Raw genomic sequence first — 26,342 nt, forward strand, 5'->3', positions numbered from 1 at the left:
AAGCCCGAAGCGAAGCGATGCATAGCAGGTAGCAGGCACCGGCGTGGCGCAACTCGGCATGGCGCATACTGTATCTCGCCCCAATCTGGGCTTGCGAGGCGCGTCGAGGTCCACGGTGCGGTGCTGGAGTTCGCTCGAGACAGGATAGAGTTGATATCCTTTGGGTACTAGCGCGGGCCTGGGCGTTGGAGGAGCACGACCTTTGGTTTCGATGGCGGGGGGTCGTCGTTGGACGCGTAGGCGCGGCGCCAGCCGAACTCGCCGCGCCTCTCTCCCTCACGCTCACGCTGGCCCTGGGGCTGGCCCTGGGTTTGGGTTTGAGCTTGGCCGTCGCGCCGGTCGCGGTCGCGGCGCGACTTGTCCTTCTTCTCCTCTGCGTCGCGGACATGGTGCACTAGCGCCGGTCCAGGACGTTGGAGGAGGGTAAAGCCGCCTCCGCGGTCGCGACCACGACCACCGCGCCCGCGACCACGACCGCGTCCGCGTCCCTCGAGTGGTGCAAAGTGGTTGCCGACCGGCGAATGCGGGACATGCGGGTGGGAGGAATGTGGAGGTGGGCCAAGTGGGCGGCCCGGCGGAGGAGGTGGCGCATGCGGGTGGCCAAGAGAGGGGGGCATGGGCGGAGGCGGCGCCATTCCCGGAGGCGAAGCAAAGTCGGGCTCCTCCGGCTCGGGACGGCGGAGGAGGATACGTACCTGCTCTGGCTCGGGTGGTCCGCCGCCGCGACCGCGCCCTCTACCACGACGCCGATCACCACGGCGGCGCTTGGGGGGCTCGTCGTCGCCTTCCTCGTCGCGCAGGACCTCGAGGCGGAGTTCGAAGCGTTCTGCCTCCAGAGAGAGTGTATATCCCTCCGCCCTGTCGGCGTAGTTGACTGTGTTCTCTGGGGCTGTGCGGCGCTCGTCGACCGGCGGCGGGCCTACCTCGGCACTAAGCGGGGGATGGGCGATAAGGACTGCGGGCGCCATTTCATCCGCGCCCTCGGTGTTGTTGATTCGACGGAAATACGCCGCACAACCAAGCACGCGGGCGACCCAGCGTGGTGGGGCTTCGACGCCTGCGGGAGGTGGGAGGTCCTCGTCCTCGCCCTGCAGGCGGAGACCACGGCCGCGCTTGTAGTTTGTGCCGGCCTGGACGGTGAGGCTGGGATCGACCGAGACGAGGCCGTGCTGCCGCGAGGCGTGTTCGACGAAGCGGGCCGCGGCGCGGGCCGCGACAGCTGCAGCTGAGGGACCCTTCTTCAGCATATCGAGGGTGGTGATGGCATCGAGGGGAACGATAACTTCGCCTCCGCGTTGAAGGAGGGTGCGAACGGCGCGAGGCGCCCACATGAGTGCAGAGACGTCGAGGACCGAGACGCGCCAGGCGTCCTCACCCTCGTCCGAGTCATCGATGCGCGGCGAGCCCGAGTCGACGAGGTCGCGCGTGCCAGCGGAGGAGGGGGCGCGGGGAGCCACAGGAGACCGAAGGGCGACTGGAGAAAGAGGGTGCGCGGGAGGCGGTCCGCAAGGGGGAGGACCAGGAGGGCCGCGAGGCGATGGGCCTGGAGGACCGGGGCGTGCACGGGGAGGGCCGCCGCGAAGCGGCTGGGCATGCGGAAAGCCGGGCGAGCGGGGTCCGAGGCCAGGACTTGGGAGTGGGGGAAAGGCAGGCGACGCCGGGACGCGGTTGGCACCCGGCGAGCGCGGCCAGGCGTGTGTCACGGGGGTGCGGACATCACTGTTCATGCCAACAGCGTTGACCTTGGACTCGAGGTCGGCAATCTGGTGCTCGAGGTAGGCCGCCGAGAGGGCCTTTGAGAGTGAGGCTTTCTTTGCGGCCTGGTGTGAGCGGTGATACTGGGGAGAGGCGATGGGTGGGGGGAGATCAAGGGTGACGAAGTTTGAGCGAGTCAAGTGTGAGCGAGGAGGGATGAGTCTAGCGTGTGGGAGGCGAGTTGTGGATGGCAGAGTGTGTGGGCAGGGCCGCATTCTTTGATAACGAGTGGGCAGCCATTCGCCAGGACCAACCAAGCACTCACGAGGTCGCCGTCGCGCATGTCGTGCCTAGTACATGGACTCTGTGGCGATGATAGAGGAGGGGTCAACAATATCGAGATGGGGCTAGTTGCTGTTGGTCTTTGGATTGAGTAGGATCAGTTGGCTTAAGGCTTGTTGGTGCGACCCACCACACTTGACCCAAGTCACGTGGTACAAGTCCACGTCACTAACATTCTTATCACTGTTTCCTGTTCCTCCGAGATGCAAAGAAGTTGAACTCGGTCTACGCTGTAGTTAACGATAACGACAACGACCATGGTCCGCCCGCTTGCACGATTGGCCTCGCTCGCCGGCCCGAGCCGCGGATTTGCGTCCACCGCGCGCGCGATGGCTTGTGAGTGGACTCGTCCTTTGAGGTTTGCAGGCGCCTCTGTGCTGTGCTCTCGTTAGGCGTGAGGCAGGTTGCTGTGCTCTTGAGGCGTGAGGCAGGTCATGCCCAAGCAAAGTTCGCTGTGCTGGCATGTCTCACGCGCACGACCTCTGAGTCTTTCGTGCAATCACGCACTCGCAGTCGCCCAATCGTGGCCTCACAGCCTCGCTCACACCAGATCCCTTTTCCGGCAACGTCGCGTTCCCCGAGCCCAAGGCGCCCTCCCCGCTTCCCCAGAACCTCCTCACCCCCAAAAATGGGTGGCACGTCGTCGAGCACGTCAACGCCGGCCTGAGACAGGAGGTCGACCCCGAAGGCCTGCTCAAGACGCTGTTTGCGCGTCGTTCGCGCGACCGCCTGCGTACCGGTTCGGTCGTGTCCGTCCTCTCGTACCTCAAGGCGGACCGGTCAGGTGGCGTGCAGCCATTTTCGGGCGTGCTTATGAAGGTGCGGCGCCGTGGAGTTGACACGAGCTTTACGCTGCGCAACATTGTCGCCAAGACGGGTATCGAGATGAACTTCAAGGTGTGCTCGCCCATGATCAAGGAGATCAAGATTGTGCGCCGCGCCGAGGGACGAAACGGACCGATCAAGGACCTGCGTCGTGCGCGCGCGACATACCTCCGCGAGAGGCCTGACATGATGGCCACCATTGCCAGCGCGCTCAAGCAGGACCAGGCACAGCGCGTCGCTGCTAAGCGCGACAGCCCCTCAGGCGGCAAGAAGAAGTAACGGACACGCATGCATAGTGTACATCTCAGCTGGCAGAGCTACCCTATGGCCGGCCATGCCCGCTCTTCTTCCAGAAATCTAGCGTGGGGAGGGGTATCAATGTTTAGAGGTAGAACGCGAGGAGACATATGACGTTTTGGTGTGAACGTGGCGAGCAGTCTTTTGCAGAGACGATGAGCGGCGGTGGTGAGGGACCAGAAGCGCACAGGTACACAGGTAAGAGATTCAAATGCCAGAGAAGGAGACGAGTAGCTCAGACAAGTACTATTGTGTCTGCGCAGCAGCACCCTCGTTGTCGAGGCTGCGGTGGGCCTGGAGTCAGCAGAAGGCAGCCGTCGCTAGCTCACCTCGAGATCCCGCATTACCGCGGGGTCGATCGGCAGCACCGACTTCCTCCTCATGTGTGGGGGCGTCTGTGGCTGGCTGCCACCAGGAGCGACCGCCGCGTTTAGGACGGGCGAATCGGGCTGCCCGTTAGCATTGAAGTCGGCGAAGCACTTACGCTCCGCTGTTCAATGCCCGGGTCAGCCACAATGTCGTCGGCGATCGAGCGCTCAAGCGTAAAGCTCTCGCTGACGTCGAACCCGTTGGCTGTCAGGTCGACCGATCCGTCGCCATCTTCCTCAAACGGTTCGGGGCGCGGAGGTGGCGACCGGGAGAGAAGTTCGGGAAGCGGCAGCGTCGATCCGCTCGCCTTGTAGTTGGCCAGTGCCTGCTCACGGACAGCGATCCACTCCTCATGGCGCGCAACCGAGCGGTCATACTCTTCCTTGCGCTCGCGCTTGTAGTTGTGCTGCACCTCGTCAAAGAGCTCGGGATTGATCTCCATAAACAGTTTGAGCGCATTGTAGACCATCGAGTGGATCGTCCGGTTCCAGTGTTGTTTCGAGTTCTGGTACAGCGCCGGGAAGACGATTGGGAGGATGATGGCAATGTGCTCGCCCATGAGGTTAACAATGTACTCATTGTTCCAGTAGTAGAGGGCACGCTCTGCGACCTGGAAGTGTTGAGAGTTGATGCAGCGCGCGAGCTGCGAGAAGAGAGGCTGCATGATCTTGGCAAACTCGGCGCCCTCGATGACGTCTAGAATCTCCTCGACCTCGTTGAGGTACATGACCTCCTTGGGTGAGTTGACCTTGGGCCAGTACCTCAGGAGGCCTAAGATGACCTCCTCGGTCAGCGCGGGATCCTTTTCCAGGAACTGAACAACACAGTACGCGAGTTGGGGGTGGTAGAGCGCGAGCGACTTGGCCTTGTGCAGCGGGAGCAGCACGCGCGTGAGGAAGATCTTATGCTCCTCCTTGAGGGGGAGGGCAAAGCCGTTGATGATCGAGCCCAGAATCTCGAGCAGCTCGGCAATGCCATTATGCCTCTCGGTCTCGTAAACAAATTGGAAGAAGACGTGGTTGATCGAGCGGCGGATGAAGGCTCGGAGGTTGAGGAACTTGCCGTAGATGCGGTGAAGTGTAGTCTTGAGGAAGTCACGCTCCCGAGGATCCTCCGAGTCGAAGAGCTCCAAGAGTTGCAGCACAAACGCCTGGTCAATGTACCTCTTGCCGATGTTGGTGTTGAAGTCGGCGCTCTCAACGAAGCGCAGGAACAACTCGTACACTATCTGGAGGTGTGGCCACGCGAGCTCGAGCACGGGCTCGTCCTCCTCGGGGTCGAACGCGTCGCCAGTGGGATTGACCTGCGGTGGAATCGAGCGGAACAAGTTGGCTGAGAACTGCTGTCAGCGGGCCCAAGCTGGGGAAGCCGCACCATGCCGACGACCTCTGGGTAAATGTTTTCAGTGATAACGCCGCGCTGCTGAGTGATGTACTCAAGCATCTCGTGTAGAGTCTGCGCCTTGACCTGCTTACCACGCAGCTCCGAGCTCGCGTCGTTAAAGTCGAACACGACTCTACATTGCTGGAGCTTGCGGACGAATAGGTCGTTGCGCTCCTCAGGACGGACCTCGTTAAAGTTAGGCAGCTTCTCAATGTCGACGCGTTCGGTGACGTAGAATCGCGAGCTACGTTGCTTGCGAGGCGTCTTGCCAACAATGGGAATCGTGTCCTTTGGTCCACGCAGACGGTTGAGCGGGTTGGCCTTGGGAGGGGTGGGCTGGCCGTCCGGTCCGCGATCGGGCGAGCCAAACTGGCGCGGTGAGTGTGGGATCGGGTCGGCAGGCATTTCCGTGTAGAGTGGTGGCTGAGGCGCACCCGAGATGATCACCAGAGGAGGAGCGGGCTGGGTCTTGTCAGAGATGGGCGAACGACGGGGAGTCAACGGCGCTCCTGCAGGCGCAGCAAGCGACGAAGACCCAGCTGCAGCATTCACATTGCCAGAAGAGGCCGAGTCCTGGGCGCCGCCCGTTGGGGCAGAGGCCGTCACATTATTGTTCGAGCCGCTTGTGGGGCCAGGAGACGAAGGACCGGGCGATGGCGAGTTGGACTGCTTCGAGTTGGACGGCTTGGCTTTGCCGTCGGATCCAGCCTTTGTCCGTGACAGCTGGAAACATGTTAGCAACGGCGCGCGTGAGTCTGACGTGGATACAGCCCACAGACGAGTGGTAGGAGTAGGAGGGGGGCCAAACGACCGTGCCTTGGCGGTGTTGTCTTGTTCTGAGTGCTGTTTGGGCTGCGGACGGGCGGGCCTGGGCCAGGCCAGGCAGAGGGGGGGATCCGACTTACCACGGCTTTCTTCAGCCCCTTCATTGGTGTTTAAGCTGAGGGGGTTTAAGGTGAGCTTGCTCAGAGGAGAGCAGCGCAGAAGTGTGCTGCAAGGAAACTCTAGAGATGTACGCGCTTGTGTTACAGTTGCGTGTTTGGTGTTGAGACTTGAGCGGCACGGGCGGAGGATGTTGCGCGTGGGAGGTTGCGGCAGCAGACGCGTCGGGATGGAATGGAGAGAGGAAGACAAGGTGTAGAGAGTGTGAGAGAAGAGTGTCGATGGGGTTTGGCAGGAGTGACGAAGCGAGGTTGCGCGCCTTGACCACTTGATGTGACGCGGCGAGAGGGGTGCTAGCGCGCGTGGGAGGTTGGTGCGTTGTGCGCTTGGGTGATGTGAAGAGCAAGAAGAGAGGAGACAATGATTTAGGGGGATGTGATGATGAGGACTGTGTTGATGTTGGATGGGGTTAGTGGAAGTGGGTTATAGTATAGTCTACTGTTCAAGTGTTGGAGTGGTTGTGTGAGTGCGTGGCGGAGGATGGTGGTGGGATGGATGGATGGGACGCTTGGTTGTATGGTGAGGGGTAACCCAAGTGGTTCAAAGTGGGGGGCCTCAGCTCTCCCCCCCTCCTTACTCATTCATGCCTTTGGCTCATGCCTACTACCCAGGGAAGTGAGGGGAAGGATCGCGCTCTCATCCATGTCGCATGTAGCCAGTCGCCACAGGGTTCCCCCCTTCCCCCCCTCGCCTTCCCCCCCTCCAAAGGCCCACCCAAGCAATCATAATCACACCCGGAATCAAATAGCCACGCGACGCCAACCAGACACTGATGCTGCATGTAGCCTCCAGCCAACGAGATAGCCCCGGTAGTTCCGAACGAGTGGCGGCTCCTGAGTGGGTCAACCAATCCACCCACGACCATTTCGGGCCATCTCGTCCTTGGTCGTAGCCTGTAGCCTGCTCCTAACCCCCTCTCTACCCGACCTCGTCCTCCACACCTCTAAACCTCTCCTCACCACTCCTTCCCTCTCCTACGTCAACCCCGCCAAAAACAATCACAATGTCCATCGTGCGTACTCCTGTAAAAGGTCGTCTTTGCGATGCTGACGCTTGCTCCTTGTCTCCGCCCACGCCGGTCCTGCCCAACTCCTCATCGCGAACTCGTACTCGCGCACCTTGACGTTCCTCACAACCTTCCCTGCGCCCTCGGCTACTCTCGCGCTTCGATCCACTCGATGTGCCCGTGTCTGCGCGTCACTTCCCTCCCCCTTCCGCGACGCGTTTCCTCCACACCCGCCTTTCCGCTGCGCGCTTCCTCCAACAGTCCAACACCCTCTACAACGTGCTGTTCAAGCGCAACTCGGTCATGGTCGCCGGTGTCTTCGGTGCGGCGTTTGCGTTCTCGCTGTCGTTTGACACCGTCACCTCGAAGTGGTGGGACGAGCACAACAAGGGCGTGAGTGTGCTTTGGGACGGAGGCGAGGACGAGGACGGGGGGGAGACAAGCAGACAAGGAGACAAGTGTCTGGAGGTGGCGCGCATCGGTGTGATGGGGGCTGCATTACATGCGCTTGCATCCTTAATACACCAGCGCATACTGTATGAGGGGGAGTGAGGCAACAGCGGGGAAGGTGTGCACTGAATCTGTTCCGGCACGGCGTCCTCAGCAGGTGCAGCACGATACCCCTCACACCTGCGCTTCACCTCCTCCCGCTGCTCCATGCTTCCTCAAACCACGTCAAACGCTAACCCCGCGCAGAAGCTGTGGAAGGACATCCGCCACAAGTACCAGGTCGAGGAGGAGGAGTAATTGCACGACAACATTAGCGGCTGGCGTGGAGGACGACCACGCCATCGGCCCCGAAGCGCTCGGGACCGGGTAGAATGCATCGTCTGGAAAAGGGTGTGCGCGCGAAGCACGCGGAGTGTGCGAGCCAGAGGAGAGAAAGAGGAGGGGGAGCTGAAGGAGAGTGGGAGAAGCAGGAACGGAGAAGAAGAGCGAGGGGGTGCGCCCTACGCTATGTGCTCTCGAGCATGCTTGGAGGTGCAGGCTAGGGGGGGAGGGGGAAGGGAGAGTAGCCAAGTGATTCAGGAATTGCTGAGATGGCAGTCCACACTCCAATGTCCGCAGCGGCCGCATGTCGGCAGCGTCGTGATCCACGCAACGTCAGACTCGATCGTCGTCGGTATCATGGAACAAATGTACATGAAGGCCAGAGCCCAAATCTAACGCGACTATGTCGCTCAAAACATCTCGAACTGGGATAAATCACTGCCGTCAGTCCAACCCAACCCCTCAACGCACACCCACACTCCCACGCACAAGCTCGTCGCTACGATTCTCCTCATCTCTCTTCCTCCTCGTGACCTTGCCATCATCCGGCGAGAGATGGAGGTACTCGGCGGTGAAAACGCGCATAATCGCATTCCACCGTCGACAAACCTCCAAATCGAGGGCACTAGCATCGTCGGCCATAGTATGCCAAACATGTGGAAACGGTGCGGAGATGAGGTGTAGAATCGGCACGCCACGGGTGAGGAACGGAACGTGGTCGTCTCCCATTCCGCCCCATCCATGTTCTGGGCTGAACCACTCGTCGGTACTGTTAACGAGCGAAGCAGCCCGGACCCGCTTATCAGCGTTTGAGAGGGCCTCAAACAACCAGTCTGTGGCGCGGAAATGGGATTGGAGGACGGGTTTAGGTGCGCCGAGGAGGTCGAGAAGAACAAGGACGTTGATCGTATCCAGGATGTTTGGGGTTGGGCTCTGTCGTCGTCGCTGTAATGCGTGGTCGGGGGCAAGATAAGTGTTTTCCCACTGTGAGGCGAGGTGACGGCTACCGTAGACGCTATCCTCGTCGGTCCAGGTATGGAATGCCTCTTCGCCGTCAAACAGGATGATCTGGAGAGTTGTTTCGGCCGCCTCACTCTCGTCTACGTTTGCAGTAAGGAGCGGCGAACCGGCCTTGATTCGCTCGGCGCGGGCTTTGAGGAGGGGCGTAAGCGCCTCGGCAGTGTCTAGGAGGAAACCGACTGGCGCCGCACTATCCGTCGCCCCGATGAAGCCGCCGGATGCAAACCACTTGGAATCAAAGTGCGCCGAGAGGACTAGTTTGCGCGGCGCACCGGGATCGAACGTATATATTAGGTTTGTGAATTCTACGTCGCCGTTGGGGGTCGTGGCCGTAAAGGTATCCGTCTCGACGTGCCAGCCGAGCTTGGTGAAGACCTTTGTGAGGTAGGTCTGGACTTTTTTGTTCCCGGGCGTTCCGGCTGTTGTCAGCGCCACGCAACGAGATGGTGAGGAGAACAGGAAGCAAGGTCGGCAAGAGGGAGGATGGCGGATGTCAAAGTCGGAGCTCTGGAGGGATAACTCACACACTCGCTCGACGAGGAGATGCTTCATGTGTCCCGCGTCGACTGCCTTCCATGGTTCTGGAGGGAGGCCGACCAGCGCCGACACCTGTATGTCTGTTAGGGTGCGCGTGTCATGTGGTGTACGGGCACTCAAGGCCGCAGCAGGGAGGGCGAGGAGCAGAGCCGCTAGAACGGCAAAGGTGCTAATAACTCCGACTCTTAATAGTCGGGCTGGCCGCGTTCTTGATCGTGCTCGGTGCATGTTGTTGTCGTTTTGGGAGAGAAACAATGAGATGTGGAGATGGCAATGGCATTCCGACACGTCGGCTCATTCCCTGGTTGCCGACGTGACCTTTTACCCCCGTCCCAGGATGAGCATGAACATGGTTCAACCACCAGGAACATCACAAACGATGTAGCATCGCTCACTCCATTCTCAGGAAAAAAGCAGAAACATTCATCTTCTATAGGCTGGGAAACTAGAGACATGAAACGAACAGCATACGCAGACAGGCTGCTGACCTTTTACACAACCCTTTGTACAGAGCATCTAGGGGTGGCAGCATCGCCTGTGGTAAGCTAAAGCAGACGCGACCTATGCCGCACGCCTACTCCTTCTTCTGCTTCTTGCGCTGGGGCTCGTCCTCGTCATCGTCGTCGCCCAGGTCGATCGAGCCCTCGTCCTCCTCGTCCTCCTCGTCAAAGTCCGAGTCGAAACCGGAGGGGTCGTTGGCGAAGAACTCGAGGGGCTCAGCGAGCACGTCGATGATGGTGCCGCCGAGGCTCATGATGTCAGACTTCTCAGTGAAGAAGTGGAAAAACGAGCCGATGTCGCCGTCGATAATCTCGTCGTCCTCGCTGTTGAGCTTGCGGGGGTGCTTGGCGATGAGGTCGTTGTCGGCCTTCCACTCGATGGTCATGGACTGAGGATCCGAGAGGGTTCCGTGTGTAGTGGGGCCAACGAGGTTGAATGATCAGAACAGGCAATACAGGAAGGTAATGCGGGGGATGAAGTGTCGCGCACAGACGGAAGGTGTCAGCGGATGGAAAAATACAGACCGCAGTGACTCACGCTGGGCTCAAGGTCAATGGCCTCAAACGCCCGCATCTCATCGGTGATGGTGCCGTCGGCAGGTGCGGGCTTGGTGCCATTCGGGAGAGAGTACTTCTTGCGCAGCTCGGTGTTGGTGAAGTACGGGTTCTCCTTGAAGTGCTGCGGTAAGCGCTGAACATAACAGCGCGCGAAGTCCAGGTGTGGATACTTCTCCCAGTGTTCGTCATTGCACTACTCACGAAAACGATCTCGTACTCGCGCGGGTCATGCGCATCCTGCACAAGCTCAACGTCGGTAAGGTACTTGAAAACCTCCTTGTCGCTGGTCGACGACGCGGCCTGGCCGAGCTCGGGGTGAGAGAGCTGGTGTGAGCGGGGACGTTGGAGGAAGGGGTTGGGAGAGGGAGGAGCGGGGAAGGCAAGGTAGAGATAAGGCGAAGAGGCACCTAGAATGGGACTTGTTCTACTCGCCGTGACGTGGAGAACATGCTCTCTCGCAAGCCAGAGAAGGGTGGAGCTGGCGGGACGAGGCATGAAGAGGAAGATACCTCATAAGAGAGGCGGTGTAGCTGCCAGACTCCAAAGCTACTCACAAGCGTGACTGCCCAGAAGAGGGGGACATCCTTGACCTTGGAGCGCACGAGCTCGAGGAACTTGAGGTTCTCGGCGGTGGCCGCGCGCGTGAGACGGATCTCGCGGTCCTTGTCGGCTGTGGTTAGGATGGATCCTGGGGGGAGAGGGAGAGGGGGAGGAGAGGGGGAGGGGGGAAGAGGAGGGGGAAGGAGAGGGGGAGGGGGGAAGAGGAGGGGGGAGGAGAGGGGGAGGGGGGAAGAGGAGGAGAGAGATGAGGGGGAGCGAGGAAAGAGGGATGGGAGGAGGGGATGGAGGAGGAAGAAGCGGAAGGGAGGAGGAAGGTGAAGAAGGGAACGTCCACGAGAGCACGGGCGTGAATGTCACCCCCGTCAGTGCATTCCATTCATCCAGGCCCCGTCATCCACCATCCAGCATCCATCCACAGCTGATATCCCCATCCGTCAAGTCGCAGATGACAGATGGCAGTAGCCTCTCAGCTCATTCACGCTTCACGCCTCACACCTCACGCATCCTTGTTCGTCCCAACAGCCTTCCCTCCCTTGATAACAGAACTGTCTCCGTGTCGACTCACCAGCCGCAAGAAGCTCATGGACCTCGTCGGGGAGCTCTGCCGTTAGCGCCGCCTCCGTCTCAACACACCAGCCTCGTACTTGTCAGGCATTGTTGGTGGGTGGATAAGGATGGAAAGTAAGAGTGTTGGTGTTTGCAGGATTGTTCAATGACGAAGTGGAGGTAGTGCAGTGGACATGGCCGGATGTCCGGTCACGTGTGTCTTGTTTCTTTATGTTTCGAGTGGCGCCGAGGCGCTCAGTCAGTTGGGCTACCCAGACATCCAGGTGGAGCGGAATGAATGTCGCAGGCAATACATACAACTACAAAATATACCATATTAAGCCTGGCTAGGTGGCTTTGGGCTGCTCCGTACGCCCTGCGAATGTACGCTGGGAGAACGCACAAATGGCGTCTGAAGATTCTGCATCCCCATCTGTGGGGTGGCCAGACCAGGCGTCTGCATCCCGGGTGTTCCCGGGACTCCGAGACCTAACTGGGCCTGGGCCTGTGCCGCCGCCTGTGCTTGAGCTTGCGCGACGGCTTGCTGCTGGGCCTGTACCTGCGCGGCGGCCTGCTGCTGGGCTTGTCGCAGCATCTGGATCTGCAGGGCGCGGATGGTGTCCGGCGTTACTTGAGCGCCGCTCGCCGTGAGCGTGTTGATAATGTTCTGCAGGTGCTGCTGTTGGGCTGGTGAGAGCTGTGGGCGGGCCGGGAACTGCATTGGCATGCTCGGTACTCGGCCCATCTGTTGCGCCTGTAGGGCTGCGGCCTGGGCTTGAGCAACGGCTTGGGCTTGTGCTTGGGCTTGAGCTTGAGCTTGAGCTTGCGCTGCTTGTTGAGCCTGCGCTTGCGCCTGTGCGTGCTGCGCCTGTGCTACCGCCGCGGCTTGAGCCTGCGCTTGCGCCTGGGCTTGGGCTTGAGCCTGGGCTTGCGCCTGGGCTTGGGCTTGGGCTTGTGCTTGTGCTTGTGCTTGGGCTTGTGCTTGGGCTTGTGCTTGGGCTTGTGCTTGGGCTTGAGCCTGAGCCTGAGCCTGAGCCTGTACGGCAGCTTGCGCTTGCGCCTGCGTCGCAGCCTGTGTGGCATGTTGCTGTGGACTCGCCTGGACTGTCCCGTGGACAGTGGGTGATGTTTGCGTGTCACCGTTGGGGACCTCGCCGGCGCTCGCGTAGGGGGACGCCAGCGCGCCTGGTTGGCTCTGCGGAGTGCCCATGTGCGCCGCCTGCTGTCGCACTTGTTGGGCTGCCTGCGCCTGCGCCATGGCTTGGGCCTGAGCTTGAGCCTGAGCCTGCGCCGCCGCCCGTTGCTGCTGGAGGATCTGGATCTGCGCCTGGGTCATCTGCACCGGCGTAGGTCTAGCACCGTTCGGCACGGGGCTAGCCTGTCCAGCCGGCTGCCCATTCGCCATCTGCTGCTGTCTCCCGTTGACGGCAGAGGCCGCGGCGACAGCGTTGAGCAGTTGCGCCTGCGCCATGTTCCCGTTGGCGGGGACAGGAGGGCGTACAGCAGGCGGACGAGCTTGCTGTGCGTTCGCGCCAGCCATTAACTGTTGCTGCTGAGCGCGCATCTGGGCTGCGTGCTGCTGCCGCTGCTGTTCCTGTAAGAGACGACGCTGCTGCTGCGCCTCCTGCATCCGCAAGTCGCGCTGGAACTTGGCCTCGACGAGCTCGAAGGGCGTCGGCGGCTGACCGTTCGGGTACGGCACCATGCCGTGCGACTCGTGGACGTTGATCTCGCGCTGCTCCTGGTCCTTGACCGACTCCTTGGCCTTATTGTCGCGCCTCCGAGACAGCCTTCGCATCGCGTCGTGTAGCGCCTGATGCCGCACAGCCTTCTTCGTCGTGCCCTCGTAACGCGCAGCCTTGGCGGCACGCGCCTCGCGCTTCGACAAACCGGGAGGAGGTGGCGGTTCCATTGGCTGACCGGGCGCGCCGTTGGCTGCAGGCGTACCAGGCGTCCCGGCTGCCTTGGTTGGCACAGGCGTAGGCGTGTTTGCGGCAGGCGTCTCAGCGTTGCTCTTGTTCTTGCCCGGGCCCCAAGTCTGGTTCCAATGCTCGTAGCAGTCGTACGCGGTTCGCCGGTCTGACGGGATTGTCACACGTTCAGTGTTGAAGGCGTCCGCCACGAGCTGCCAGTTGAATGCGTACTGCGACACGAGCTTCTGCAGGATCTTGTCCTCCTCAGGCAACCATGTCGGGTCCGGCCGGTTGCCCTCCGGTTTGGCTTGCGGGTTGTGGTGATGGAACGGACGCATGTTACGCCCGGAGAAGAACATCGAGTTGCATGCGACGACTTCAGGTGCAATGTCCGTACTGCCCTTGGGGTCCTCGTACCACGGCCCGTCACGGATATCCCACACGTCGTCGATGTCAAACTGCGACTTGGCGGGCTGGATATGAGAGACGAACACGGGCCGGATGTCCAGGATGCGCGACGTATGCGCCAAGCGGTTACCGCTCGTTTGCCCTTCGTCCAATCGTCTGTGCACCTTGATGCCGTCTGGTGGTGTTGGGCCACCATACACGGCGAGGTCAGGGAACAGTTCGAGAAGCGATGGTGGGGGATCATTCGAGGGAGAAAGGAATGCGGAATCGGTGACGTTGTCGGTAGCGGCCTGCTTCTCTTTGGAAGTGAGGGGAAGCGTCGTGAGGTCGGCTGTTGGCGCCTCGGCCGACATGTACAGCAGAGGCTGTCTCACGCGCGCGAGCTCCTCGACGTCCTTGAAGCGTTTGGACAGCAGGAGGCGATTTGGCAGCACGGTCGCCTCGGGGCTGTCCTCTTTCTTCCCATCGGGCTTGGCCTCGGCCTCCTTCTCGGCGTCTGCGATCTCCTCGAGTCCGACGGCCTGGCCCTCGGCCCCGTCGTCCGCATCGTCCTCCTCTCCGTCTGCGTCCGCTTCTCCATCCGCATCCTCCCCATCCGCATCCTCCCCGTCCGCGTCTTCTCCTTCAGCGTCCGCTTCTCCCACAGCGTCCTCGTCGACTTCCATCTTGACGCCCTCTGGCGGTTTGTCTTCTGGTCGTTCCAGGATCTCGTTGAGCACCTCGGTGCCAGTCGTATCTCCCCGTTCGTGTGCGCTCGCCTCGGCCTCCGCCTCGGCCAGCTCAGACTCTTCGGGGTCCGCTCCGACCAACAACTCCTCGACGTCGTCCTCGGCGATCTTATCGGCTTCCGTTCGCCCGGGGACGGCAATGTCCTTGCACGCGCCCCATCCGCGCCCGCCGACCATGAGCTCAGCCTTTTCTCCTGGCGAGCTCAGGTGCCACTCGACGGCCTGATACGCGAACTCGCGTGCGACGACGCGTTTCCATCTCCGTTCCTCGGAGAAGTCGACCTGCATCCATTCCTGGTGTCAGCTCAGTTACATCAATCATTCAGCTGTGCTGCCCGACTTACCATCTCGTCGAGCAGGAAGTCCCAGTGGCCCTTAGGTACCGGTGGTCCGCGGTGTTTCTTTGGTTGGCGCAGGCTCCAGCGCCCAGTGGCCTTCTTGGCCTCTATCCGCTCCATTGCGCGGATATGTCGCATCTCAGCTTGTGCCACCCGCCAGTCGGCGGTGAGCACGACTTTGGGTGAGCGCGTCAGACCTCCTGACACGGGGTTGAGCCCAAACATGACGCTGAGCTTGTACGAGTCTGGCCGTCCTTCGTTCTTGCTTCCGCGCCGCCGTGTGTGTGGCACATGCGGAAGCTTGGAGATACGTGCCGAGTAATCATTTTCGAGCGGCATGAGGACGCTGTGTGCCTCGCTCGGTCCAGCGTCTTCAGCGGGGCAGTAGTTGTCCAGCGGTTCCCAGGGTGGCACCTCGATCTCGCTCCCGAACGCGCCGAAACTGGCAGGGCGGCGCGGGAGCACGTCGTCAAGCGCGACGGTGGTGCGCGTTTCAGTCGACCGTGGAGCAGCAGGCGTACCGTGTCGGCTCGCTGTACGCGACGAGGGTCTGGAGCTACGGCGCAGCTCGCGCTCGGGAGGTGGGGTTGGGGTTGGAACTGGGGTCTCGTTAGGAGGTTCGACTGTTATGGGCGGGGGTGATGGAGGTGATTGGGGAGGAACGGGAGGAACGGGAGGAATGACAACTCCCGCGACGCCAGCTGCGTCAATAACGCGCTCGGCTTTCCAAGTGTCATAATCATCGGGGCCTTCGAGCTCGTCAACATCCAAGCTGACGTCGATGTATTCGCCTGCGCGCTTTCGCTTCAGCAGCCGATACAGGTCGCGGAGCGCGACGCCATGATGGTCCCTGTAGTCGCTGGAGTCAGCTCTGACTAGTGGGTGAGTACCGAGCGAGTGCGTCCTTGGCTTCCAGGACATCGTGAACGGCGCCCGCGAGCTGCCACGGCTGGGGTCAGTAAACAGCTAAACAAGAGGTGGAGGTGCGCACGGGGACAGTGTCCATGGCGGTGCGGGCAGTGTGTTGGATCCCAAGGGCCAATTCCTTCAGCAATATTTAAAGGGAGGTCTTGGCGCGCCGTGATGGCCGGCTAAGTAAATGTAGGTGGCGGATGGACGGAGAAGAGTGCGGAGCGGCGACGGGGACGGTGAGGAGTGATGTTGAAAGTGCGAAGCAAAGTGGTAGTCGGTTAGGCGTGGTGCCTGGCCACGTGACAGCGGGCCTAATGAACCTGGGGTCCCCGCGATTCGGCGCGTCGAGATGATGGAGATGAGAGACATCCATTGTCTTTTGTTCTTGGTCTTGTTCATCTTATCTTACATCTTGCCTTCTTGCAAGCATGTCGGCACAAACCATTTCAGGACCGATGTCCGGCGAGCAGATATCTTCTCTCCGCGAACGCAAGCCCGAGGCCTTCAAGGTCAATGGCTCTCGTGCGCTTACCGACGACGACGACGCTGTCGCTGGACCTGGCGTACGGATGGTGCACCAGGCCAAGGGAAGCCTTCCAAACACACCTCTTGGGGCAAGCGTTATTAGCGCCATTCTCGGCGCTCTTTTGGGAGTCGGCCTCTTCGCAGCCGCTGCCCCGCTCTGGCGCTTTGCTGGCCTGGACACGGCGGGCTGGGCGCGTCCTCAGCTCGGAATCTACCTCGCCGCCATGGGATTGTTCCATCTCCTCGAATTCTGGACCACTGCCGGATGGAACTACCACAAGTTGTCCATTGATGGTGAGCTCGCGATAGGGCCGACTGAGCTGACTACAGCGTTCCTCCTCAACAACGGCGCACACTACCATTACGCCCATGCGGCCGGACTGGCCGAGTACTTCATCTCCTCTTACTTCTGGCCGGGCAAGTTCAAGTCGCCCTTCGCATCCGTCCCCGTCCTTTGCATCTGTGAGCTCCCGTCTGATCCCCAGCTGACTTGAGTCACTGCACTCATGCTCCTCGGTGAGGTGCTCCGCGCCCTCGCCATGGTCCAGGCCGGCCACAGCTTCTCGCACATTGTCAAGCGCGTCAAGCTCAACGACCACGTCCTCATCACCCACGGCGTGTACGCGTACGTCCGGCACCCGAGCTACGTCGGTTTCTTCTACTGGGCTGTCGGCACGCAACTCCTCCTCTGCAACATATTCAGTACGCTGGCATTCGTTGTTGTGCTTGGGCGCTTCTTCGGCTCGCGCATCAAGGACGAGGAAGTGTGGTTGCGCAACTTCTTCGGCGAGGCGTACACGGTATACTCCAACAAGGTGGGCTCAGGCCTCCCCTGGCTGATCAAGTAGTTCTGGGGACCTTGGGTTGGGGTCTGGGCTGTACGCATGCATATAATCTAGTGCTTGAGGTCCTAGTGCTTGGGCTTCACGCGGCGCTTCGGCGGTGGCGGCCGCACCTCATCCTCGTCAGAGCTCTCCTCTTCCTCCTCGTCGCTGACGTCGCCAGCCAGAGCATCCGCGTCCCACCCGTCGTCGTCGTCGGCGTCCGCACCGTGGTCCTCGTAGTCAAATCCGTCCTCGTCATCCTCCTCCTCGTCGTCATCATCCTCCGCGGCAGCGCGGCGACGCTCAAGCGCCTCCTCGGGGTCCATGTCAGACAGCCCGTCGACGTCAACGTCGCTCTCCTCCTCCTCTTCCTCCTCGTCCTCGCCCTTGGCCTTGGCCTTCTCTGCCTTCTTGCGCGCGACGTTCGCAGCCTGCTCAGCACGGCGGGCCTCGCGCAACCGCCGCCGTTCGTCGTGTGCGCGCTGCTGAGCAGCGTTCTGACCCTTGCTTCGCGCCTCAAAGTGGTGGAACACGGTTTGTCCCTCGCCACGCTTGCTCCCGACCAGACCCTCGACGATCTTGACGAGCTGCAGCTCGAGTCGCGGCCCAGTCTCAAGCAGACGGACAGCCTTACGCTCGCCCTTACGGTTCCCGCGCCCGACATAGTCCTCGGGCAGCTCGACGGCGTTCGAGTCACTCTCCGCCTCGCTCGCCTCGCTCTCGCTCATGCTGTCGTACCCCTCCGATCCCGGGCTGCTTCCTCGCCGGCGAAGGAGGTAATCGGCAATGTCGTCGGCGCGGGTAAGGTCCGGTGCCTTGGATGGGTTAAGGAGCTTGCGAACGCGGCGCGAAACACCCTGCGGGCGCACGCTGATGATAAAGTGCCGGATGCTCACGAGACCCGTGGAGTGGTTGTACGAGACGAGGAGGACGCGGCGGAAAGTCGGGAGAGCACTCTTCTCGACCTGGATGGGAGGGAAGAGGCCCTGGAACATAGTCGAGACGAGGCGGAGCTGCGGCAGTGCGGTGCCATCAGTTGGCTGCTGGAACCCGTTGAGCACGAGCAGCGGGGGGTTGCGGTACTCGCCGCCAGGTGACTTGGCGATGTTGCGCAGCGTCCCGCGGGCGTTGGTGATGTCCCTGTGGTTAGCAAAACGGAAAAGAAAAAAGTCAAAGGTGGAACTCACTTCATCAGCGAGTAGCGCAGCACACGGAAGGTGAGCGTTGGGCCCTGGGGGAGACGCGCTACGCGGAGATGCAGATTCGCGGCATCAGTGAGCGTAAACCCCATGAGGTGGGTGACGCCGAGTGTCGGCGCGATGGTGAGATAGTCGCGAAGGCGGGCTCCTGGGCGCTCGCGAAGGCGGGTAGCCGTGTTGGGCTCCATGACCTGGCGGACGTCGCGGACGAGTGCTTCCACTGATTTTGTCACATGCCCAGACTACAGTCAGCTGCATTCATCCTAGCAGACGTACCTTGATGACAAACGACTTGGGGGCGCTGACCTCGGCCTCGCTTGCCTGTGCGCCCTTAAGGTGGGTCCTGTTCTTTCTTCTACGCTTGCCCATTGCGAGTGGTTGATGGAAATTGAGATGTTGTTAGGTGGCTAGGTGAAGGTCGTAGGTGGTCCGAAATATTGTGAATGTGCCCTGGGTGGCGACGGCCCCACGTCATTCCAATGAGGTATCACACGTGAAAGCCGCGTGGCAGCGAAGGGGAGCTTGCCCACCCACGTTAATCAGATAACGATCATGTCGGCGCGGGGGTATGAGTATGAATACCCCGCTCCCTCACTCTCTACATCGCCGAGCTCCAACTTTGATGAAGCGAGCATCAGTTATTACAGTAGTTGTGATGGTGATGGAGGTAGTGGGTTCTGAAACGTGGTTGACACGGTGCCCCTTCCTCCAATCTGATCCCCCCACTTTAAAGTCGAAGAGCTCGGCGTCGGGATAAACGGTCCGGGGTCTTCACCCAGGCCACCCGAGCCAAAGGACCAAAGGAAGAAGGAACGGGTCACATGGCTTCAAGTCTTGCCAGCTCTCGTTCGCACCACCTCAAAATCCACCCACTCCCTTCCATCACAACCACACAAATGTCGCTGCGGCTCACTCTCCTCCGCCCCGTCCGGGCTCCACTCCGCCCACAGCCCCTCCTCCGCCGATGGTATGCCGACGAGCCAGACGCCCCCGTCAAGCCCAAGAGGCGGCCGCCGCCGCCCCCGTCTGCACCAATGGAGCCGACGACATTTGACGGCAAGGCCACGCCGCGCGACGTCCACAACCGCCCTGCGCTGCGTGGGATGCCTGGAGTTATGAGCCCATGGGAACTCGAGCGGCAGCACTCGCGCCCAAGGAGCAACCGGGCTGGACCACGGCCAGCGCCCAAGCCCAAGCTCGAGGAGCATATGTTCAATGAGAGTGCGGCGCCGCGCGCCATCTACCAGCGTCCTACGAGGGATTTGCCTGTTGTGAACGTGAGTGCGGAAGAGAGGGAGGGGAGATATGGGGAGGGGTGGGTTTGGGAAAGGCTGGGAAGGAAAAATCAAGTTTGGGCCGGCATCGGCAACTCGACAGCTACGCGAGCTCGGGAGGTGGCCCATCGACGAGAGGACTCTGCCCAGAACAGCGGCTGTTTGTTGCTCGAGGCTATGTTGGTTGGAGAGTGTGGCTGCTCGATCTGAGAGGGCGTCGTGGGCTGGTGGAGGCATTCGGAATGAGAGGCTTGGGGCATGGCTAACACCAGTCCCGGATAGGGTTGTGGATCGCGCTCGGTGTCCTAGGCCTTGGCGGCTGGGGTCTCTTCATCCTCTACGCGACCAACAACGAGCGCTACTCTTCGTCAGTGGTGCGCCAGGTGTCGTTCCAGCTTCGCAACAGCCCCGAAGTGGCTCAGTTGCTTGGCGACCACGTCCGCTTCTCGCGCAACTACTGGGGCTTTGGCGAGCCATGGATCGCGGGCGGGATCAACCTCATGCAGGGCCGCATTGATGTCAAGTTCCGCATGCGCGGCGACAAGCAGGAGGGCACGGTGTACTTTACGTCTATCCGGCCGACGCAGGGCGCGGGGTGGCGCATTGGTGAGTGACGGTGACGGGCGAGTGTTGTACGACGTACAGGTCTGGTGCGAGGAAGGGAGATTTCTATCCTATCTCAACATTTCGGAGCGTCTCCTCTCCACATCCCCACCCCACGCTAACTCCAGTCCGCTACAAGCTCGTCGGCGAGTACGGCGACACCATCCGACTCGATGACAAGGTCGGCCGCCCCGTCCTTCCCGACGAGGCAGCGGCCGATACGTCCAACCCTGCGGCCGACGTCACCCTCTCGTCACCTGCCGAGGTCGCCCCAGTCCAGCCGACCAAGGCGGTGGCGTGGATCCCCGAGACGCGGGCGGTGTAGAGGGATAGAGCATATGTACAACCCTACAACCATTCCAATGCATCTTGACCGGAATGAGGTCAGCAATCTTTTGAGCTGTGAGACATAGACGTCATAAAATGTCGGGACATTCGGACCTCCACCGAGGTCATCTTGTTGTTTTGTCCACATTCATGTCCGGATTACCAAGAGTTCAACTCATGCCTAAAATGTTCGGCCCCCTTTCGTGCAGTCTGACGACAGCGCTAAAGCACTCCTTATCGACCTCAATGGCACGCTGTATGTCGGGAACGCGCCTACACCCCGCGCCGTGGCTGCGCTTGAGCGGTTGAGGGATGCGCGCGTGCCCTTCATCCTGTGGTGCGTTGACCTCATCTTCCCTTCGTCGCCCTCCCTTCCTGCTACACTCAGCCTCTTCTGACATTCGCTGTGCGGCCTGGATGCAGCTAAATGCAGCTCAAACAACTCGCAACAGTCCGAGACCCGCCTCCTCTCCACGCTCGGGGATATGGGCCTGCACGCCTCCCCCCAGGAACTAATGACGAGTCTTGGGGCTTGCCGTGCACTCGTCGAGAAACGGGGTTTGTCGTGAGTCCTCCTTCCATCACCGCCATTGTCCTACGCCAATAGCCCTCTCACGCCAGCCCATATCTCCTCTTATCCCCGAACGCGCTCGACGAATTCAAGTCTCTCACCACTCGCCCTCCAGCCGAATGCGACGCCGTCGTGATCGGCCTGCACCCCCCCGGCTTCGGCTACGAGAACCTGAACACGGCCTTCCGCATCCTCAAGCAGGAACCACTTCTCCCCACCGACTCTCGAGAGGACATGACAGCGGCGTCTACCCCCGCCATTTCCAGAAACCCCTCCCCGTCCCCCGGTATTGGACGAAAGCCGGTCCTCATTGCGCCCCACAGGGCTGCGTTCTCCCAGGGCAATGCGACGGACACACTTCCGGCCGGGTTGAACCTCGGTATTGGGCCTTATGTCGCTGCGCTGGAGTACGCCAGTGGAGTTAGGGCCGAAGTTGTCGGGAAGCCTACCAGGGCTTTCTTTGAGTTGGCGCTGGCAAGGCTGAGGGAGATAGGAAGGGCCGAGGATGGGGAGGTGGCTATTGTTGGGGATGATGTTGATAATGATCTCGGAGGAGGAGCTAGAGAGTTGGGGTTGCAGCGGATTCTTGGTGAGTCTGAACCAGGTGCAGAGATGAGGTACGAGAAGAGGAACGAGGGGAGGGAGGAACTTGGAAGTAAAGGGAGGGAGAGCACGAATAAAACTGATCACAGTGCGGACGGGCAAGTACCGGCCTGGTGCCGAAGAAGGGTCTCACCCGCCCGACAGAGTATACGACTCGTTTGCAGACTATGTCGATGCGATCCTGGCCTAGACACTTCCAGTAGACATGCAGCATCTGACAGCTGAGGCGCGTGACCTGTGTCTGTGGCAGAACTTGAGTCGCACAATCACACCGAGGCGAAGCGAATGATCCATGCAAATAAAGAAAAGTCTAGTTGTCACCCTCGAGTGGCATGCCAGCCAGGAGCATCTTGACAGCGATTTCGAACAAATAGTCGAGGCACTCGGCTTGCGTCTTGGCCGACTCCCAAGTGGGGCCTGGTGTGAGCGTGAAGAACACAAGGGACAGTTTAGTAAACTGTCCTGCAGCTGCTATTCACCCCAAATATACACGCCGTGCCGACGCACGAGAATGGCCGCAGCGTCGGGGTACGTCGTCATGGCTTCGGCCATGCTCTCAGTGAGGTCTTCCTCGCGCGCCGTGTTCTCGATAATGGGCACCTCGAGGGTGTTGAAGTAGGCGAGGGTCTTGCCGACGCCGCCGAGGCGCACGCCCTTGATCATCTCCTGGTGCGAGATGCGGAACGACTTGGCGTTCTTGCCCAGGAGGAGGGTGAGCATGACTGATGTGAGCGACGAGTCTGGAGCGAAGCAAGAGGAAAGCGGGCGGGCGAGCGGGGAGGAGTGAGGGCTGGCCCGCCGGCGCGCCAAGGGGCCAAACGCGTTGGAGAGGGGTGTGGGTTAGTAGGGGTGGAAGAGAAGGATGAAAGGAAAAGCTGAGGTAGGGATGGTAGCTGAAACAGAGAAAGAGAAAGCTACCCACCAGCATGCTGCGAATGCGTGTGAATACAGCTCTGCGCGTCACGTTGCGTAAAAGCATTCCAGAACAGCGGCGTGCACTGCGACTCGGACAGGCCCTATGATCAGCTCTCTAGGTCCATCCAGACTCCACTAGCTAATAAGTACCTTCTTAGAGGGGATCCGCATAAAGTCGCGCTTACTCCCCGGCTTCGGGACCGAGCTCTGGGCAAAGGGGAGCACGAACATGTGCTCTGGGAGGATACGTTCCTTCTGCACGCCAGAGGGGGCGAGGTATACGAGAGGGCTGGGGTTAGTACGTTGGAAGGAGGGGGTAGGAGGGGGGAGGGGGGGGAGGAGGGGGGGGGGGGGGGGGGGGGGGGGGGGGGTTAAGAGAGGGAGATGGGAGGATAGGGAGGAAGACGAGGGGGGGGGGGGGGGGGGGGGAAGATGAAGACTTACCCCTGGCGCATGCTGATACCACCGCCGGTACCAGTAACCCATCCGAGCTTGTAGAACTCGCGGCAGAGCTCGGGGATGAGGTTTGCGGGCTACGTGGGCATAACGGAAGTTGTAGGAGATAAGGATTATGCAGGTGAGGCAGGTGACAGACAGGTGACATGGCGCGGGGTCAGCGAGTGTCCATGCAGAGTCCGACCGTGCGGCCCAAGAGTGACTGAGTGACTCACGTGCTCGGGGTCGTCGCTCTTCACGAGTGCCTCGGCGGCGGGCGAGAGGGGCTCAACGTCGCCGTAACCTGGGAGAGTAATTGGTGCCATTGCCAGTAGTCCAAGAGAAGAATGAGAGAAGAGAGGGGGTTCGGGTTGTCAACAAGCCAAGGATCAACTTTCATGTGGAGGGAGGCACGTGCGAAATCGGACTGATACCCGCTGAAATACGAGCAAATCCATTACAAATTTCTAATGACGCGACGTGCGCGACATGCTACAGGCGGCAATTATACATGTCTCGCTGTCTAGATGTCTAGATGTCTCTAGATGCCTACAACTCGTCCTCGTCCTCACCCATGGCCGCCAGGAAGCTTGCAAAGTCGCGTTCCTTGGCTACCTGGACGTCCACCTGGCGCACCTCACGTACCTCTTTACGCTCCTTCTTCTCGATGCGGCGCTGCTTGGCGGTCTTGGGTGGCTCGTAGGCCGTCTCGTCGACGTCCATCCCCATAAAGCCGAGGAGGAGTTCGCCTTCAGTTTGTTCGGCGGCCGCACGACGTTTCTTGGCCTTCTTCGCTTCCTTCTTCGCCTTTTGCTTGTCCCCACTCATGGTTGGGAGGGCGGCGCGTTCCTCGGCGGTGAAGAGGCGGGTTGGATCGGCTGCGGCGCGGGCGGGGGCGTTGAAGGTACGTGTGTTCTTCAGTGAGGGGTTGAAGGTTGATGTGGGGAAGGGAGGGGGGGAGAGGGAAATGGAGCGGCCGACGGGGGAGGAGGCGGACGATGCAGGGGAGAATGCGCCGGCCCATGCCGAGGCCGACGCCGCGACTGGGGCCAAGGCGGGCGCTGATGGAGGAGCGACGTCCTCCTCCATCTCGTCAGCGACGAAGCCGGCGTCGCCCTCCTCACCGTCCCAGTCGCCCTCGCCGCCGATGTCGTCGAACAGCCCGTCGAGGGTAAACGCCTCGCTGAGGTTGTTGAGGATTTTGGCGTCGCCGACGCGCGCACCGTCCATGGCGACGTCGGCGTCGGCGTCGGCCGCCTCAGCCGCCTCCTGTGGTTTGCTCGACGTGTGCACAGCCGGCGGACGGGTGTAGTATGGAATCTTGCCCGAGTTCCAGTCACGCAGAACCTGTACAGCTGCGGCTTCGAGGTCTGGAATGCCGCCACGCCCGAGGCGACCGCGCGTGAGGGCGAGCTTGATGAGAAAGTCCTTCGTGTCGTCCCATGGAGGCAGGTTGTAGAGGTTCATGAGGAGCTGGGGGTCTGCGCGTTCGAGCACGACGTCGATGGGCGCGACGGGGTCCTCGACGAGTTCGGCCTTGACGGCGTTACGGAGCATCATCTCGGCCTGTTTCCGCTTACTGTCCCCGCTCGCCAAGTCGCGGATGTCCTCGAGCACAACACCGGGACAGTCGAGAATCTTGACGCCCTTGTCAAGCACAACCTCCTGCACGACACGAGTCTTGCCTGGCATAGCGGCGACGCCACAAGCGCGTGAGCGCTTGAGGGAGTTGATGAGCGATGACTTGCCGACGTTCGGGTATCCGACGACGCCCACAGTCAGGGCCGAATGAGGAGTGCTGAGTGCGTACTGTTTGAGCGCGCCGAGGAGCTCAGTCGCGCCCATACTCGAGCTGGTCTGGGGGAGCTCGCGCAGCGTCTGCTTTTGTCCGGGTACGCTCTGGGCTGTGAGCGGCACTGTCGCCTGGCTGAGATGTCCGCGCTGGGACTGGGTCGAACTCTTGAATGGCCAGGTTGCGGCTGTGTGCTTCAGGTGCTTGAGCCAGGATTGGAGATTGTCGATGGGCACAAGGTCGATCTTGTTAATGACAAAGATGAGCTTCTTGCCCTTCGAGTCGCGCTTGCGCACCTCCTCCTCGACCCATTTGGATCGCGTTCCCTCCGGATCACGCGCATCAAGCACCTGGATAATGACGTCCGCACGCTCAATAACCTTGCGCAGCTCGCGCATGAAAGCCTTGGCCGAGCTGTCGCGGACTGTAAGCGACGCGTCGACGGGCGCCAAGTCCTCCTCCACGGCTTCGATAAAGTTATCTCCTGCATGCCGGGACGTGCTGGCAAGCGCGTGGATCGAAGTTGGTCCGCCGGCTCTTTCGGGCTGCTATCAGCTTGGTTTGGGGAAGGCTCACCCTTGCTTTGGCGAAGCGGCCGGTCTGCGCCTTGCTCTTCAGCGCCGTGAGCTTGGGCACCCCGCCGTCTTTCTGGCGCCGCGCCGTCGGCACCGAATAAACCTTTCCCTTTGGCTTGGAGCTGTTTTCTGGTGTAAGCCGGATTCTCTTCTAGACGTACTTGCTTTGGGCATGTTCGTGAGCTTGTGAGGAGCGATGTCACAACGATGTCAATATATCAAGCAGGGAGAGTGAAACAATTTTGGCCACCCAAATCTCAAACCCACTCACCCCAGCCTGAGCCCAGCCAGCGGACATTGCCAATCTCCGCACCTCCACTTTATGAACAACCTAGAACGGCTTCCTCAGCCAGCTCAAAGCTCAACTGCATCATCCACCATGTCGCTTCTTCGCTCCTCCCTCTGCACTGCCCGTTCCCTGACTATTGCGCGGGGATTATCGACCTCGGCCGTGCGACGTGACCACTTCCTCGACGTTGACCCTGCTGTGCGTCACCTCCAAACTGGCTCTAATGCTAATGATAGGCGTTCAAGGCGCGCGCGATTGACGGCGGCTCCAAGCCGGTCTTGGTTGATTTCTACGCCGAGTATGCCTCAGAGTTAAGAGAGAGCTAATGTCAAGCTGGTGCCAGCCGTGCCGCGTGCTCTCGCCGGTTCTCAAGAAGCTCACTGGGCCCGAGACCGAGTTCGACCTCGTGACCGTCGATGTTGACAAGCACCCCGAGCTGGCGGGCGAGTTCAAGGTGCGTCGGCCCAGATCCGAGACTGATAGAGGCTGGGAGGAGCGGGGTGTGGGGAGTGGGGTGTGGGGAGGTGGAGGGTTGGGGTTGGGAGGGGTGGGAAGACGGGTGGGCACCGGGCACGCGAGGCACGTCGATGCTTACATGCTTACGCCAGGTGACCGCGCTCCCGACCGTCGTCGCGTTCAAGGACGGCAAGGTCAAGAACAAGTTCCGTGAGTTGATTATCTAGAGTATCTGACAATCAGTTGGGTTCCGGAGCGAGGCGGATGTGAAGAAGTTCCTCACTATGCTTTGATATGCATACA

The 26,342-nt window shown here is 60.8% G+C and overlaps 12 protein-coding genes across 12 annotated transcripts; 4 read left to right on the forward strand and 8 right to left on the reverse strand.

Moving 5' to 3' along the window:
- Nucleotides 1-167: 167 nt before the first annotated feature.
- On the reverse strand, nt 168-2,038 carry CcaverHIS019_0212390 (uncharacterized protein; the record flags this gene model as incomplete). The annotated part of the gene is made up of 2 exons (XM_060598339.1): nt 168-1,820; nt 2,021-2,038. 2 exons carry the CDS (start codon nt 2,036-2,038, stop codon nt 168-170), a joined length of 1,671 nt encoding a protein of 556 aa, XP_060455143.1.
- Nucleotides 2,039-2,294: 256 nt separating this feature from the next.
- Nucleotides 2,295-3,141, forward strand: CcaverHIS019_0212400 (uncharacterized protein; the record flags this gene model as incomplete). The annotated part of the gene is made up of 2 exons (XM_060598340.1): nt 2,295-2,373; nt 2,588-3,141. The coding sequence occupies 2 exons, from the start codon at nt 2,295-2,297 to the stop codon at nt 3,139-3,141; spliced, it is 633 nt and encodes a 210-aa protein (XP_060455144.1).
- Nucleotides 3,142-3,405: 264 nt separating this feature from the next.
- RTS1 (uncharacterized protein) lies at nt 3,406-5,840 on the reverse strand (the record flags this gene model as incomplete). The annotated part of the gene is made up of 6 exons (XM_060598341.1): nt 3,406-3,453; nt 3,489-3,608; nt 3,644-4,867; nt 4,903-5,373; nt 5,464-5,634; nt 5,817-5,840. 6 exons carry the CDS (start codon nt 5,838-5,840, stop codon nt 3,406-3,408), a joined length of 2,058 nt encoding a protein of 685 aa, XP_060455145.1.
- A 2,225-nt stretch (nt 5,841-8,065) lies between these two features.
- Nucleotides 8,066-9,415, reverse strand: CcaverHIS019_0212420 (uncharacterized protein; the record flags this gene model as incomplete). Its single annotated transcript, XM_060598342.1, has 3 exons — nt 8,066-8,068; nt 8,120-9,069; nt 9,175-9,415. The coding sequence occupies 3 exons, from the start codon at nt 9,413-9,415 to the stop codon at nt 8,066-8,068; spliced, it is 1,194 nt and encodes a 397-aa protein (XP_060455146.1).
- Nucleotides 9,416-9,703: 288 nt separating this feature from the next.
- On the reverse strand, nt 9,704-11,461 carry CcaverHIS019_0212430 (uncharacterized protein; the record flags this gene model as incomplete). The annotated part of the gene is made up of 7 exons (XM_060598343.1): nt 9,704-9,722; nt 9,766-10,076; nt 10,226-10,366; nt 10,447-10,569; nt 10,800-10,915; nt 11,372-11,407; nt 11,440-11,461. 7 exons carry the CDS (start codon nt 11,459-11,461, stop codon nt 9,704-9,706), a joined length of 768 nt encoding a protein of 255 aa, XP_060455147.1.
- Nucleotides 11,462-11,689: 228 nt separating this feature from the next.
- CcaverHIS019_0212440 (uncharacterized protein) lies at nt 11,690-15,745 on the reverse strand (the record flags this gene model as incomplete). Its single annotated transcript, XM_060598346.1, has 5 exons — nt 11,690-12,039; nt 12,493-14,695; nt 14,746-15,598; nt 15,630-15,688; nt 15,731-15,745. The coding sequence occupies 5 exons, from the start codon at nt 15,743-15,745 to the stop codon at nt 11,690-11,692; spliced, it is 3,480 nt and encodes a 1,159-aa protein (XP_060455148.1).
- A 361-nt stretch (nt 15,746-16,106) lies between these two features.
- On the forward strand, nt 16,107-17,024 carry STE14 (uncharacterized protein; the record flags this gene model as incomplete). Its single annotated transcript, XM_060598347.1, has 3 exons — nt 16,107-16,470; nt 16,507-16,638; nt 16,672-17,024. 3 exons carry the CDS (start codon nt 16,107-16,109, stop codon nt 17,022-17,024), a joined length of 849 nt encoding a protein of 282 aa, XP_060455149.1.
- A 62-nt stretch (nt 17,025-17,086) lies between these two features.
- Nucleotides 17,087-18,568, reverse strand: SSF1 (uncharacterized protein; the record flags this gene model as incomplete). Its single annotated transcript, XM_060598348.1, has 3 exons — nt 17,087-18,140; nt 18,188-18,441; nt 18,476-18,568. 3 exons carry the CDS (start codon nt 18,566-18,568, stop codon nt 17,087-17,089), a joined length of 1,401 nt encoding a protein of 466 aa, XP_060455150.1.
- Nucleotides 18,569-19,095: 527 nt separating this feature from the next.
- Nucleotides 19,096-21,767, forward strand: COA1 (uncharacterized protein; the record flags this gene model as incomplete). The annotated part of the gene is made up of 7 exons (XM_060598349.1): nt 19,096-19,476; nt 19,746-20,079; nt 20,205-20,397; nt 20,624-20,740; nt 20,837-20,968; nt 21,025-21,389; nt 21,667-21,767. 7 exons carry the CDS (start codon nt 19,096-19,098, stop codon nt 21,765-21,767), a joined length of 1,623 nt encoding a protein of 540 aa, XP_060455151.1.
- Nucleotides 21,768-21,887: 120 nt separating this feature from the next.
- MDE1 (uncharacterized protein) lies at nt 21,888-23,253 on the reverse strand (the record flags this gene model as incomplete). The annotated part of the gene is made up of 6 exons (XM_060598350.1): nt 21,888-21,994; nt 22,057-22,299; nt 22,500-22,593; nt 22,643-22,781; nt 22,937-23,025; nt 23,164-23,253. The coding sequence occupies 6 exons, from the start codon at nt 23,251-23,253 to the stop codon at nt 21,888-21,890; spliced, it is 762 nt and encodes a 253-aa protein (XP_060455152.1).
- A 223-nt stretch (nt 23,254-23,476) lies between these two features.
- Nucleotides 23,477-25,468, reverse strand: NUG1 (uncharacterized protein; the record flags this gene model as incomplete). The annotated part of the gene is made up of 3 exons (XM_060598351.1): nt 23,477-25,264; nt 25,296-25,423; nt 25,456-25,468. 3 exons carry the CDS (start codon nt 25,466-25,468, stop codon nt 23,477-23,479), a joined length of 1,929 nt encoding a protein of 642 aa, XP_060455153.1.
- A 205-nt stretch (nt 25,469-25,673) lies between these two features.
- CcaverHIS019_0212500 (uncharacterized protein) lies at nt 25,674-26,332 on the forward strand (the record flags this gene model as incomplete). Its single annotated transcript, XM_060598352.1, has 5 exons — nt 25,674-25,781; nt 25,820-25,881; nt 25,917-26,037; nt 26,192-26,249; nt 26,283-26,332. 5 exons carry the CDS (start codon nt 25,674-25,676, stop codon nt 26,330-26,332), a joined length of 399 nt encoding a protein of 132 aa, XP_060455154.1.
- Between the last annotated feature and the right edge of the window lie 10 nt (nt 26,333-26,342).

Source organism: Cutaneotrichosporon cavernicola (genome assembly GCF_030864355.1).
Source record: "Cutaneotrichosporon cavernicola HIS019 DNA, chromosome: 2".
Lineage (NCBI taxonomy): Eukaryota > Fungi > Basidiomycota > Tremellomycetes > Trichosporonales > Trichosporonaceae > Cutaneotrichosporon > Cutaneotrichosporon cavernicola.